Raw genomic sequence first — 15,054 nt, forward strand, 5'->3', positions numbered from 1 at the left:
TCTCTCTCCATGTCTCTGTCTCTCTCCGTGTCTCTGTCTCTCTCCATGTCTCTCTCCATGTCTCTGTCTCTCTCCATGTCTCTGTCTCTCTCCATGTCTCTGTCTCTCTCCATGTCTCTCTCCATGTCTCTGTCTCTCTCCATGTCTCTGTCTCTCTCCATGTCTCTTTCTCGCTCCATGTCTCTTTCGCTCCATGTCTCTGTCTCTCTCCATGTCTCTGTCTCTCTCCATGTCTCTGTCTATGTATCTCTCTATGTCTCTCTGTATATCTCTCAATTGGCATGGGAAACAACTGTTAACATTGTCAAAGCAAATGCAGTTGATAATAAAAGAAGTGACAACAGCAAACATTACACTCACAGAAGTTCCAAAAGAATATAGACATTACAAGTGTCATATTATGCATACAGTGCCTTGCGAAAGTATTCGGCCCCCTTGAACTTTGCGACCTTTTGCCACATTTCAGGCTTCAAACATAAAGATAAAACTGTATTTTTTTGTGAATAATCAACAACAAGTGGGACACAATCATGAAGTGGAACGACATTTATTGGATATTTCAAAAACTGAAAAATTGGGCGCCCCTTTACTTTCAGTGCAGCAAACTCTCTCCAGAAGTTCAGTGAGGATCTCTGAATGATCCAATGTTGACCTAAATGACTAATGATGATAAATACAATCCACCTGTGTGTAATCAAGTCTCCGTATAAATGCACCTGCACTGTGATAGTCTCAGAGGTCCGTTAAAAGCGCAGAGAGCATCATGAAGAACAAGGAACACACCAGGCAGGTCCGAGATACTGTTGTGAAGAAGTTTAAAGCCGGATTTGGATACAAAAAGATTTCCCATGCTTTAAACATCCCAAGGAGCACTGTGCAATATACAGTGTTGTAACGATGTGAAAATCGTTAAAGTACAAAATGGAAAATAAATTAACATAAATATGGGTTGTATTTACAATGGTGTTTGTTCTTCACTGGTTGCCCTTCTCTTGTGGCAACAGGTCACAAATCTTGTTGCAGTGATGGCACACTGTGGTATTTCACCCAATAGATATGGGAGTTTATCAAAATTGGGTTTGTCTTCAAATTCTTTGTGGATCTGTGTAATCTGAGGGAACTATGTGTCTCTAATATGGGCATACATTTGGCAGGAGGTTACTAAGTACAACTCAGTTTCCACCTCATTTTGTGGGCAGTGAGCACATAGCCTGTCTTCTCTTGAGAGCCAGGTCCGCCTACGGCGGCCTTTCTCAATAGCAAGGTTATGCTCACTGAGTCTGTATATAGTCAACGCTTTCCTTAAGTTTGTGTCAGTCACAGTGGTCAGGTATTCTGCCACTGTGTTCTCTCTGTTTAGGGCCAAATAACATTCTAGTTTGCTCTGTTTTTGTATTTTTTTCTCAATGTGTCCAATGTACATTTTTTAGTATCTTCTTGTTTTCTCATGATTTGATTGGGTCTAATTGTGTTGCTGTCCTGGGGCTCTGGGGGGGGTCTGTTTGTGTTTGTGGACAGAGCTCCAGGACCAGCTTGCGTAGGGGACTCTTCTCCAGGTTCATCTCTCTGTAGGTGATGGCTTTGTAATGGAAGATTTGGTGGTTTTCGAATTTAACGTCTCTTTTCTGGATTTTGATAATTAGCGCGTATCGGCAAGAATTCTGCATGCAGTCTCAATTTGGTGTTTGTCCCATTTTGTGAAATGTTGGTTGGTGAGCGGACCCCAGACCTCACAACCATAAAGTGCAATGGGTTCTATAACTGATTCAAGTATTTTTAGCCAGATCCTAATTGGTATGTTGACTTTTTATGTTCCTTTTGATGGCAGAGAAGGTCCTTTTGGCCTTGTCTCTGAGCTCGTTCACAGCTTTGTGGAAGTTACCTGTGGCGCTGATGTTGAGGCTGAGGTATGTATGGTTTATGAGCTCTTGGGCGACGGTGTCGAGATGGAAGTTGTATTTCTGGTCCTGGAGAATGGACCTTTTTTGCAACACATTATTTTTTATTTACTTTCTTTCTCTTTCTTTTTCACTCTCTCTATTTCTCTTTCCCTCTTTATTCCTCTTTCCCTCTCTCTCTCTCCCTCTGTTTTTTTCTCTCTCTCTCTCTCCCTCCCTCTGTTTCTCTCTCTCTCCCTCTGTTTCTCTCTCTCCCCCTCTGTTTCTCTCTCTCCCTCTGTTTCTCTCTCTCCCTCTGTTTCTCTCTCTCCCCCTCTGTTTCTCTCTCTCCCTCTGTTTCTCTCTCTCCCCTCTGTTTCTCTCTCTCTCCCTCTGTTTCTCTCTCTCCCTCTGTTTCTCTCTCTCTCCCTCTGTTTCTCTCTCTCTCCCTCTGTTTTCTCTCTCTCCCTCTGTTTCTCTCTCTCGGTCTCTGTTTTTCTCTCTCTCCCTCTGTTTCTCTCTCTCCCCCTCTGTTTCTCTCTCTCCCTCTGTTTTCTCTCTCTCCCCCTCTGTTTCTCTCTCTCCCTCTGTTTCTCTCTCTCCCTCTGTCTCCCTCTTTCTCTCTCTCCCCTCTGTTTCTGTTTCTCTCTCTCCCTCTGTTTCTGTTTCTCTCTCTCCCTCTGTTTCTCTCTCTCTCCCTCTGTTTCTGTTTCTCTCTCTCCCTCTGTTTCTCTCTCTCTCCCTCTGTTTCTCTCTCTCCCTCTGTTTCTCTCTCTCTCCCTCTGTTTCTCTCTCTCTCCCTCTGTTTCTCTCTCTCTCCCTCTGTTTCTCTCTCTCTGTCTCTGTTTCTCTCTCTCCCTCTGTTTCTCTCTCTCCTCCCTCTGTTTCTCTCTCTCTCCCTCTGTTTCTCTCTCTCTCCTCTCTCTCCCTCTGTTTCTCTCTCTCTCCCTCTGTTTCTCTCTCTCTCCCTCTGTTTCTCTCTCTCTCCCTCTGTTTCTCTCTCTCTCCCTCTGTTTCTCTCTCTCCCTCTGTTTCTCTCTCTCTCCCTCTGTTTCTCTCTCTCTCCCTCTGTTTCTCTCTCTCTCTGTTTCTCTCTCTCTCCCCTCTGTTTCTCTCTCTCTTCTGTTTCTCTCTCTCTCCCTCTGTTTCTCTCTCTCTCCCTCTGTTTCTCTCTCTCGGTCTCTGTTTTCTTCTCTCTGTTTCTCTCTCTCCCTCTGTTCTCCCTCTGTTTCTCTCTCGGTCTCTGTTTCTCTCTCTCTCCCTCTGTTCTCCCTCTGTTTCTCTCTCTCTCCCTCTGTTTCTCTGTATCTCTCTCTCTCCCTCTGTTTCCCTCTGTTTCTCTCTCTCGGTCTCTGTTTCTCTCTCTCTCCCTCTGTTTCTCTCTCTCTCCCTCTGTCTCCCTCTGTTTCTCTCTCTCTCCCTCTGTTTTTCTCTCTCCCTCTGTTTCTCTTCTCTCCCTCTGTTTCTCTCTCCTCCTCTGTTTTCTCTCTCTCTCCCTCTGTTTCTCTCTCTCTCCCTCTGTTTCTCTCTCTTCCCTCTGTTTCTCTCTCTCCCTCTGTTTCTCTCTTTCTCCCTCTGTTTCTCTCTCTCCCTCTGTTTTCTCTCTCTCTCTGTTTCCTCTCTCTTCTCTCTCTGTCTTCTCTCTCTCTCTCTCCCTCTGTTTCTCTCTCTCTCCCTCTGTTTCTCTCTCTCTCCCTCTGTTTCTCTCTCTCTCCCTCTGTTTCTCTCTCTCGGTCTCTGTTTTCTCTCTCTCCCTGTTTCTGTTCTCCTCTGTTTCTCTCTCCTCTCTGTTTCTCTCTCTCCCTCTGTTTTCTCTCTCCCTCTGTTTCTCTCTCTCTCCCTCTGTTTCTCTCTCTCTCCCTCTGTTTTCTCTCTCCCTCTGTTTCTCTCTCTCTCCCTCTGTTTCTCTCTCTCTCCTCTGTTTTCTCTCTCTCTCCTCTGTTTCTCTCTCTCCCTCTGTTTCTCTCTCTCCCTCTGTTTCTCTCTCTTCCTCTCTCTCTCTCCCTCTGTTTCTCTCTCTCTGTTTCTTCTCTCTGTTTCTTCTCTCCCCTCTGTTTCTCTCTCTCTCCCTCTGTTTCTCTCTCTCTCCCTCTGTTTCTCTCTCTCTCCCTCTGTTTCTTTCTCCCTCTCTCTCTCCCTCTGTTTTCTCTCTCTCTCCCTCTGTTTCTGTTTCTCTCTCTCCCTCTGTTTCTCTCTCTCTCCCTCTGTTTCTCTGTTTCTCTCTCTCTCCCTCTGTTTCTGTTTCTCTCTCTCGGTCTCTGTTTCTCTCTCTCTCCCTCTGTTTCTCTCTCTCTCCCTCTGTTTCTCTCTCTCTCCCTCTGTTTCTCTCTCTCTCCCTCTGTTTCTCTCTTCTGTTTCTCTCTTCTCCCTCTGTTTCTCTTTCCCTCTGTTTCTCTCTCTGTTTCTCTCTCTCTCCCTCTGTTTCTCTCTCCCTCTCTCTCTCCCTCTGTTTCTCTCTCTCCCTCTGTTTTTCTCTCTCTCTGTTTCTCTCTCTCTCCCTCTGTTCTCTCTCTCTTCTCTGTTTCTCTCTCTCCTCTGTTTCTCTCTCTTTCTCTCTCTCTCCCTCTGTTTCTCTCTCTCTCTCTGTTTCTCTCTCTCCTCTGTTTCTCTCTCTCTCCCTCTGTTTCTCTCTCTCTCCCTCTGTTTCTCTCTTTCCTCTCTCTCTCCCCTCTGTTTCTCTCTCTCTGCCTCTGTTTTTCTCTCTCCCTCTGTTTCTCTCTCTCTCCCTCTGTCTCTTTGTCTCTCTCTCCTCTGTTTCTCTCTCTCCCTCTGTTTCTCTCTCTCCCTCTGTTTCTCTCTCTCGGTCTCTTTGTCTTCCTCTCTCCCTCTGTTTCTCTCTCTCTCCCTCTGTTTCTCTCTCTCCCTCTGTTTCTCTCTCTCTCCCTCTGTTTCTCTCTCTCGGTCTCTGTTTCTCTCTCCCTCTGTTTCTCTCTCTCTCCCTCTGTTTCTCTCTCTCGGTCTCTGCTAACACCTCCATTATAACTACCATCCACTACCATTATTTATTTGTGTTTTCTGTGTGTGAGACACACAGCTCTTAAGTTTGCCTGTGTGCATGTGATAATATGTGTGCATATACAGTAGGTGTGTAATGTAACCAGGCCCCTGCAGTAACATTCTATTATCCAGGCATAAATCCTATTGCAGTGAAAGCTGTGAAATTAGCCATTCCTCCTCTAGGGCACAACTCCCTCTGCTCGCTTTCATCTTAACACACACACACACACACACACACACACACACACACACACAGACACACACACACACACACACACACACACACACACACACACACACACACACACACACACACACACACACACACACACACACACACACACACACACACACACACACACACACACACACACACACACACACACACACACACACACACACACACACACACACACACACACACACACACACACATTCATATTTCTCTCTCCGTTGGAACCTGTCAGTCTCAATCACCAACCATCTAAATAACCCTGCAATCTCTAATGTTTAACATTCTATGAATGCTGTTGTATCTTGTGTTTTATGTGTAATGTAAGTGCCTTAATGTGTTTGGACCCTAGGAAGATTAATGGGAATCCCCTAATACATACAAATAAATACAAATCTCTGTCATATCCTCACCACCTACCCCCTTAAATACCTCCATAAACTACAGCTACAGACGTTACTGAGGCTATAGAAGCTCCTAGCAGTTATCATAGCCGTAGGCCGAGCCCGGTTGGATGAGGAGTCTGGTTCCAATAATAAGAGCGCTGATCAGAGGAATCCATCCACTCTGTGTGTGTTTGTTATGTATTGTACACCTACTAAAAGGTGAGCCATGGTTATCCCCTAAGGTTTGCTCTCTTCACATAACATAACTCATTCTGTGAGAATGTATGGATCTGTGCCATTTACTTTGAACTGGACTGTGTTTACAGAATGAGCGGTCGTGAGTAGATATGCTTGTTTTGAGATCAAAACGAGAGCTGCATGTATCTACGTTTGCACATTCTGTTCATATCCTTTAATAGTTAGTGAGTTAGTAGCCCAGTTATGGCTAATTTGTAGTCAGCAATAGGGGAGTGATCGCTTCCTACAAGAGCACAAAACATGTACATTTCTAGACACTCTTTGAAAAGCAAGTCAGGAGCTTTTTTGTCTTAAAGGGGCAGTGTTCTATTTTGAGACTGGTTTGAATAAGCTAAGTAGCCAATAGGCAGAGAGTAGCATGATTTGTCTGATTCTCTGTAATAATGGTATGGGAATAGTAATGCATTTTATTTTGTAAAGTAGTTTCTTGCATCAAACAAGGCAACATTTTCAGTCACCTCCTTGTCTGAAGGACAAGGTTGATGCAGGTTGATGCAAAGCCATGCATGTTTTTTCAAAAGGCTCATTGGACTGTAGTCCTACATTGAACACCACACATTGGCTGCTACTGTAGGCTGAATGATAGAAAAGCTATTTCCATGTTAAAATGTTATGGGATGTATTTTCTCCATTGTTTTTGATGGTAGGCCACTCTGGTAGGCCTTCATTATGACCAAATAGCCACAGTAGCCTACTCGACCACTGTTGAAACTGTACATTACAGTGGGTACAGCCTCAGTGTTCACAGTAAACGCTCTCTGGAAGTTGCACAGAATTCTCACAACGTTCAAGTTTGTGCTCAGCAGAACTGACATTTGCTCAGTGATGCTCAGTGATGCTCAGTCTCCAACATGGTTGGTGTGATTAACCTGTTTAGTGTAGTTAATCCTGGTTAGTTTTTGTATTATTTTTATATAATCAGGCAAGTCAGTTCTTATTTACAATGACGGCCTACACCAGCCAAACCCGGTTGACACTGGGCCAATGGTGCGCCACCCTACGGGACTCCCAATCACAGCGGGTTGTGATACAGCCTGGATTCAAACCAGGGTGTCTGTAGTGACGCCTCTAGCACTGAGACGCAGTGCCTTAGACCTCTGCACCACTCGGGAGACGCTAATCCACTCGGGAGCAGTGTGGTTAGTCTGGCTAGCGAGCAGCTTGCATAAGCCTGGTTGTATAACACTGGCATGGTACGTCTCAGCCCCAGGCAGATGAAACAGAGGAGACAGGGCGTGTGTGTGTGTGTTTGTGTGTGTTTGTGTGTGTTTGTGTGTGTGTGTGTGTGTTTGTGTGTGGCCGCCACCAGCTCCTGGTTCTCATTAGATCTCAGCTCCCTGAGGAGGAACGGACCATCAGATTGATTACTCTTGTCCGTGTCGAAGAGCCTTAGCCAGGTCCACTTGATAGTCAGTAAACATCCCTGGTTTGAAGTCACTGGGAAAGAACACTTATCTAAAACTATCAACAAAGACAGTATTGATTCAATAGTAATCTCTCCTACTCACTCTAACCTGTTTAACATAATCAGAAGACAATGAAGTTGATTAGATGATTCCAATGGTACATTTCCATACAGGATTTACCACAATGTTTTACCCCAAAAGACACCATCTGTGCGGGCCGTCACTTGTGTCTCTCTGGGCCATGGCCTCCTCTGACTCGGGGCCAAAGCCAGGCCACTGGTACTTTTGAGATGGCATTTACATATCTGTGAACTGTAACACCTTCTCACAAAGCAACTGTTTTTGATTATGCAGAGAGGCTGTTGATTCTGCTCTTCATTGTCAGCCCTAGATATGGAAACACAATGTCTCCAGAACAACATCAGGGTGTAGACACCAGTCAAAAGGCAGCACAAGTGTGTGGAACTGGGTGTCTCTCCTCTCCTCTCCTCTCCTCTCCTCTCCTCTCCTCTCCTCTCCCTCCTCTCCCTCTCCTCTCCTCTCCTCTCCTCTCCTCTCCCCTCCTCCCCTCCCTCCTCCTCTCCTCTCCTCTCCTCTCCTCTCATTAATAGCATATGGAGATAGGCAGCTGTAGCCTGGCTGGCTATATTTCAGAACAGAGTTTAGTAAGCTGTCATAAATTCACTCTATGCTAGAGCTTCATTCAATCAATCCTGGTCACAGAGTTTCCGGTGTACATTAAAAAACATGATTCTACATATAATGTTCTTAAATTTTGGGACAATATAGTGTATCTGCAATGTAACACATAGTGTGTGTGTGTGTGTGTGTACTTTGTGTGTGTACTGTGTGTGTGTGTTTTCATATCTGTGAATGTGTTGGTGTGTTTTTGGTTAAATCTGTCATTGTGTTCAGTCCCCTGTGGTGCTGCACTGTTTTCAGTAAAACATTTACGGCTGTATTAATGTAGGATTTTACGACACCCCTGTTGACTTAATACCCCTAATACTCAGCAAAGAATTCCTGAAATCATTTTTGGACCTCGCTGAGTCTCTGCTATATGAATAACAGCTTGAACAAGAGAACAAAGTTTTATTAATACAAACAGTAATAATCAAATCCCAGATTTCCCTGCACAACAACAATTAGGGTTTATTTAAATAAAAACAGATTTATGTGGAGAAACATGAACGTTTTGTTGCTAAATGTCCCAAAGATTACAAAGATGGTCACGATGAGCAGGAGGGTTGAGGTACCGTATATGAAATTGACATTATAATGTGAGTCACACATACGCCTCCCTTATCAACCTCACCAGGGGCCCCTGTTTATCTTTCTTCTCATTGGCTATACACCCTACTCTGCTTTGAGCCTGTTGGTTGTTCAGCCTCCAGTGTGTTGTGCTCATTGGCTGTTCACCTTGATGTGCTTAAATGGCAGTAAGGTAACAGGAAATGAGATATTTGTCCTGCTTTGACCTGCCCTGTAAACTCACACCAGCTGCTTGGTGTTCTCTTACCCTCTACCCCCTGTCTTCCGGTGTTCTCTTACCCCCTACTACCCTCTACCCCCTGTCTTCCTGTGTTCTCTTACCCCCTACCACCCTCTACCCCCTGTCTTCCTGTGTTCTCTTACCCCATACCACCCTCTACCCCCTGTCTTCCTGTGTTCTCTTACCATCTACACCCTGTCTTCCTGTGTTCTCTTACCCCCTACCACCCTCTACCCCCTGTCTTCCTGTGTTCTCTTACCCCCTACCACCCTCTACCCCCTGTCTTCCTGTGTTATATTACCCCATTACTACCCTCTACCCCCTGTCTTCCTGTGTTATATTACCCCACTACTACCCCCTGTCTTCCTGTGTTATATTACCCCACTACTACCCCCTGTCTTCCTGTGTTCTCTTACCCCCTACCACCCTCTACCCCATGTCTTCCTGTGTTATATTACCCCACTACTACCCTCTACCCCCTGTCTTCCTGTGTTCTCTTACCCCCTACCACCCTCTACCCCCTGTCTTCCTGTGTTCTCTTACCCCCTACCACCCTCTACCCCCTGTCTTCCTGTGTTCTCTTACCCCCTACCACCCTCTACCCCCTGTCTTCCTGTGTTCTCTTACCCCATACCACCCTCTATCCCCTGTCTTCCTGTGTTCTCTTACCCCATACCACCCTCTACCCCCTGTCTTCCTGTGTTCTCTTACCCTCTACCCCCTGTCTTCCTGTGTTCTCTTACCCCTACCACCCTCTACCCCCGTCTTCCTGTGTTCTCTTACCCCATACCACCCTCTACCCCCTGTCTTCCTGTGTTCTCTTACCCCCTACCACCCTCTACCCCCTGTCTTCCTGTGTTATATTACCCCACTACTACCCTCTACCCCCTGTCTTCCTGTGTTCTCTTACCCCCTACCACCCTCTACCCCCTGTATTCCTGTGTTATATTACCCCACTACTACCCTCTACCCCCTGTCTTCCTGTGTTATATTCTTACCCCTGTCTTCCTGTGTTATATTACCCCACTACTACCCCCTGTCTTCCTGTGTTCTCTTACCCCCTACCACCCTCTACCCCCCTGTCTTCCTGTGTTATATTACCCCACTACTACCCTCTACCCCCTGTCTTCCTGTGTTATATTACCCCCATACCACCCTCTACCCCCTGTCTTCCTGTGTTATATTACCCCACTACTACCCCCTGTCTTCCTGTGTTCTCTTACCCCTACCACCCTCTACCCCCTGTCTTCCTGTGTTATATTACCCCACTACTACCCTCTACCCCCTGTCTTCCTGTGTTATATTACCCCCTACCACCCTCTACCCCCTGTCTTCCTGTGTTCTCTTACCCCCTACCACCCTCTACCCCCTGTCTTCCTGTGTTATATTACCCTCTACCCCCTGTCTTCCTGTGTTATATTACCCCACTACTACCCCCCAAACACAGCATCCCGTTCCTCACCCCCTGTCTTCCTGTGTTATATTACCCCACTACTACCCTCTACCCCCTGTCTTCCTGTGTTATATTACCCCATACTACCCTCTATCCCCCAAACACAGCATCCCGTTCCTCACCCCTGTCTTCCTGTGTTATATTACCCCACTACTACCCCCAAACACAGCATCCCGTTCCTCACCCCCTGTCTTCCTGTGTTATATTACCCCACTACTACCCCCCAAACACAGCATCCCGTTCCTCACCCCCTGTCTTCCTGTGTTATATTACCCCACTACTACCCCCCAAACACAGCATCCCGTTCCTCACCCCCTGTCTTCCTGTGTTATATTACCCCACTACTACCCTCTACCCCCTGTCTTCCTGTGTTATATTACCCCACTACCACCCTCTATCCCCTGTCTTCCTGTTATATTACCCCATACTACCCTCTACCCCCCAAACACAGCATCCCGTTCCTCACTCCCTGTCTTCCTGTGTTATATTACCCCACTACTACCCTCTACCCCCTGTCTTCCTGTGTTATATTACCCCACTACTACCCTCTACCCCCTGTCTTTCTGTGTTATATTACCCCACTACTACCCCCCAAACACAGCATCCCGTTCCTCACCCCCTGGTTTAAATGGTCTATGTTCTGTTACTGCAGTTGGCCACATGGTCCGAACCACCCAATTTCCACGTCCTATGGACCTTCACTACCTCCCACATGGCTCCGTGTTAATGATGGAGCAAGGGGCCCTGCCTGCCAAATCACTGGGGAGAGAGTACACCCTTCCACTCCTAGCATGCATGTGTTTCTGTAGAGAACAACACCTCTTCACTCCTCAATCTAACAGCCAAAACACTGGAAACTCCCAAGTCTACTGCTTCTCAGTAAACTCTACTTTCCGCATTATATCTGACCCAAGAGCTCTGTAAAACGTAGAGTAGCCATTAGACTGGTCCCATAGCTCTGACACCATTTATAAAACGTAGTTACAGTAGCCATTAGACTGGTCCCATAGCTCTGACACCATTTATAAAACGTAGTTAGAGTAGCCATTAGACTGGTCCCATAGCACTGCTTTATAAAATGTAGTTAGAGTAGCCATTAGACTGGTCCCATAGCTCTGACACCATTTATAAAACGTAGTTAGAGCAGCCATTAGACTGGTCCCATAGCTCTGCTTTATAAAACGTAGTTAGAGTAGCCATTTATAAATTTATAGTTAGAGTAGCCATTAGACTGGTCCCATAGCTCTGACACCATTTATAAAACGTAGTTAGAGTAGCCATTAGACTGGTCCCATAGCTCTGACACCATTTATAAAACGTAGTTAGAGTAGCCATTAGACTGGTCCCATAGCTCTGACACCATTTATAAAACGTAGTTAGAGTAGCCATTAGACTGGTCCCATAGCTCTGACACCATTTATAAAACGTAGTTAGAGTAGCCATTAGACTGGTCCCATAGCACTGCTTTATAAAACGTAGTTAGAGTAGCCATTAGACTGGTCCCATAGCTCTGACACCATTTATAAAACGTAGTTAGAGTAGCCATTAGACTGGTCCCATAGCTCTGACACCATTTATAAAACGTAGTTAGAGTAGCCATTAGACTGGTCCCATAGCTCTGACACCATTTATAAAACGTAGTTAGAGTAGCCATTAGACTGGTCCCATAGCACTGCTTTATAAAACGTAGTTAGAGTAGCCATTAGACTGGTCCCATAGCTCTGACACCATTTATAAAACGTAGTTAGAGTAGCCATTAGACTGGTCCCATAGCTCTGACACCATTTATAAAACGTAGTTAGAGTAGCCATTAGACTGGTCCCATAGCTCTGACACCATTTATAAAACGTAGTTAGAGTAGACATTAGACTGGTCCCATAGAACTGCTTTATAAAACTTTGTATATTGAATAACCAAATATGTTTCTGTTTCTCTCTCTTAGTTCTCTTGAAGCCTTGGACCTCTCTCATAACAGCCTCACTTCAGTCCCCCTCTACCTACCCCGCCCTCTGCGTCAGCTGACCCTGCAACACAACTCCATTGGTCGAATCCCTGCGTATGTCTTTGGCCACCTGCGCCCTGGCCTAGAGTCCCTCCGTCTATCCCACAATGCACTAGGGGACGAAGGAGTGCAAGGAGTTTCTTTTGTGGGCATGTACCGATCGCTTGTTGAGCTCCTATTGGACAATAACCGTCTGGGGGCGGTGCCTCGCAGCGTGTGGCAGTTTAGGAACCTGCAGGTGCTGAGGCTCGACTACAACCAAATCAGGTATGAATCCAGTGCTACCAATCTTCTCTACCGCTGTTGGTACTGTGCTCACCAAGGGTAAATGCGACCAAACTTAACCACCACCTACAGTACCACCTACTCAAGGGGTTTTCTTTATTTTAACAATTTTATACATTGTAGAATAATAGTGAAGACATCAAAACTATGAAATAACACATATGGAATCATGTAGTAACCAAAAAAGTGTTAAAACAAATCATTTATTTGAGATTCTTCAAAGTAGCAACCCTTTGCCTTGATGACAGCTTTGTACACTCTTGCAATCACTTCACCAGCTTCAACTGGAATGCTTTTCCAACAGTCTTGATGGAGTTCCCACAAATTCGGAGCACTTTTTGGCTGCTTTTCCTTCACTCTGCGGTCCAACTCCTCCCAAACCATCTCAATATATCCAAGATGGTGCAGCAGTAAGACGTGTTTGTTTTCGTCCCATGTAAATATTGTCTTTTTCGATTTTTTTTGCATACATTTCAGTCTCTTTTTTCAAGTTTTGAAATAAATATACATTCCTGCAACCCGCCTCACCCAATGTGGTACGGATCAGCTATTTTTTTTAGACCTTATAACTGGAACCTCCATCAGTAGCTAGCCAACTAATTAGCTACTACCTATTTAGTCATTGTTAGCCACTGCTAGCGGTCTTTACCTTTAGCTCGGACTCTAGCCTAGGTAACCCGGGTAACACCTGCCGGTCTGCACAGAGCGATACTAGCCATGAGCATATTGGACTGCTTTTTCCACTACACCACCGGACTCCTGCCGCAAGCTCTGGACCATTACACCAGATCTTCGCAGCTAGCTAGTTGCTACAGAGGAGCTATTTTTGGCTAACGCCCTTGTCCAGAAGCATGCAACAGTTTGCCCCGAGCTAGGCCCATCTCCCGGCTAGCAAACGAAGTACACCAACTACAACACTTCTCTTACAAATTGGCCTGGACTCTTTGTCGACACGGTGCCCCGCCGATCCATCACGACTGGTCTGCAGGTCTGCTGATGTAACTCGGTCGATGTGCTCTCAACCGGCCTCTGCGTCGAGGATGTTTGGTGATGATCCATCTGCTAGCCCCAAACGCTGTGTCTCCCGCTTGCTCAACGTAGTAATCGACTACCGAACTGTTCCCTATTTCATCTAGTGCTGCTCAATGGACCCTATGATCACTCGGCCACACAGCTGATGCCTGCTGGACTGTCCATTAACACGAACCGGAACCCCTAACAGAAGCTAGCCAGCTAACTAGCTACTAGCTGGTAGTCAGTTAGCCACTGCCAGCGGTCATCAGCTAACCGTAGCCCAGTCAACTCCTGCAAGTATCCACAGCGCGATTCAACCCAGAGCATATCGGACTGCTTTTTCTCCACATCTCCTCATCATACCGCAAGCTCTGAACCTTTTCACCTGGATCAGCGCAGCTAGCTAGCTGCTATCTGAGTGGCTACTCCAGGCTAACGTCTCTATCCCGAAGCAAGCACCAGTTAGCCGGGAACTAGCCTGGTGCTAGGCCCATCTCCCGGCTAGCTGAAGAGGTCCAGCAGCCACTTCTTGGGCTACAATACCTATTTTGTCAATTGGCCTGGACCCCTTTTACTGCCGACACAGTGCCCCGCCAATCCATCACGACTGGTCTACCGACGTAATCCGCCCGAGGGGGTTTCAACAGGCTCCTTTGTCGCGACTTCCCCTGATGGACCATCCACTAGCCTGCTAGCCTTACCCTGCTAGCTGTCAAGAGCATATCAGACTGTTAGCTGAAGAGGTCCATCAGCCAATTTCTTGGGCTACAATACCTATTTTGCCAATTGGCCTGGAACCTTTTACTGTCTACACAGAACCCTGCTGATCCATCACAACTGGTCTGCCGACGTAACCGTCCAAGGGGGCTACAAGACTCTTTCATCGCGACGCCCCCCCCCCCCTAAGACCATTCTGCTAGCCTGCTCGCCCTGGCCCGCTAGCTGTCTGAATCGCCGTGTCACCAGCTCGCCTAGCTACTCACTGGTCCCTATGATGAGTCTGCTATGCATGCCTCTCCCTAATGTCAATATGCCTTGTCCATTGCTATTTTGGTTAGTGATTGTCTTATTTCACTGTAGAGCCTCCAGCCCTGCTCAATATGCCTTAGCTAGCCCTTTTGTTCCACCTCCCACACATGTGGTGACCTCACCTGGTTTAAATGGTGTCTCTAGAGACAGAACCTCTCTCATCGTCACTCAATGCCTAGGTTTACCTCCACTGTATTCACATCCTACCATACCCCTGTCTGTACATTATACCTTGAATCTAGTCTTCCGTGCCCAGAAATCTGCTCCTTTTACTCTCTGTTCCGAGCGCACTAGACGACCAGTTCTTATAGCCTTTAGCCGTACCCTTATCCTACTCTGTTCCTCTGGTGATGTAGAGGTTAATCCAGGACCTGCAGTGCTTAGCTCCACTCCCATTCTCCAGGCGCTCTCATTTGTTGACTTCTGTAACCGTAAAAGCCTTTGTTTCAGGCATGTTAACATTAGAAGCCTCCTCCCTAAGTTTGTTTTATTCACTGCTTTAGCACAGTCTGCCAACCAGGATGTCCTAGCCGTGTCTGAATCCTGGTTTAGAAAGGCAACCAAAAATCAACCCCTACTATAACATTTTCCGACAAGATAGAATTGCCAAAGGGGGCGGAGTT

General features: G+C 46.3%; 1 protein-coding gene across 1 annotated transcript in view; it reads left to right on the forward strand.

Annotated features, from left to right (window-relative positions):
* The window catches only part of si:dkey-32e6.6 (extracellular matrix protein 2), a 46,742-nt gene that overhangs the window by 26,685 nt on the left and 5,003 nt on the right, over positions 1 to 15,054 (forward strand). Inside the window, exon 9 of the mRNA XM_052481792.1 lies at positions 12,044 to 12,370. Within this exon, the coding sequence (XP_052337752.1) occupies positions 12,044 to 12,370 (327 nt within the window). The remainder of the gene's footprint in view (positions 1 to 12,043; positions 12,371 to 15,054) is intronic.

Source organism: Oncorhynchus keta, chromosome 27, assembly GCF_023373465.1.
Source record: "Oncorhynchus keta strain PuntledgeMale-10-30-2019 chromosome 27, Oket_V2, whole genome shotgun sequence".
Taxonomy (NCBI): Eukaryota; Metazoa; Chordata; class Actinopteri; order Salmoniformes; family Salmonidae; genus Oncorhynchus; species Oncorhynchus keta.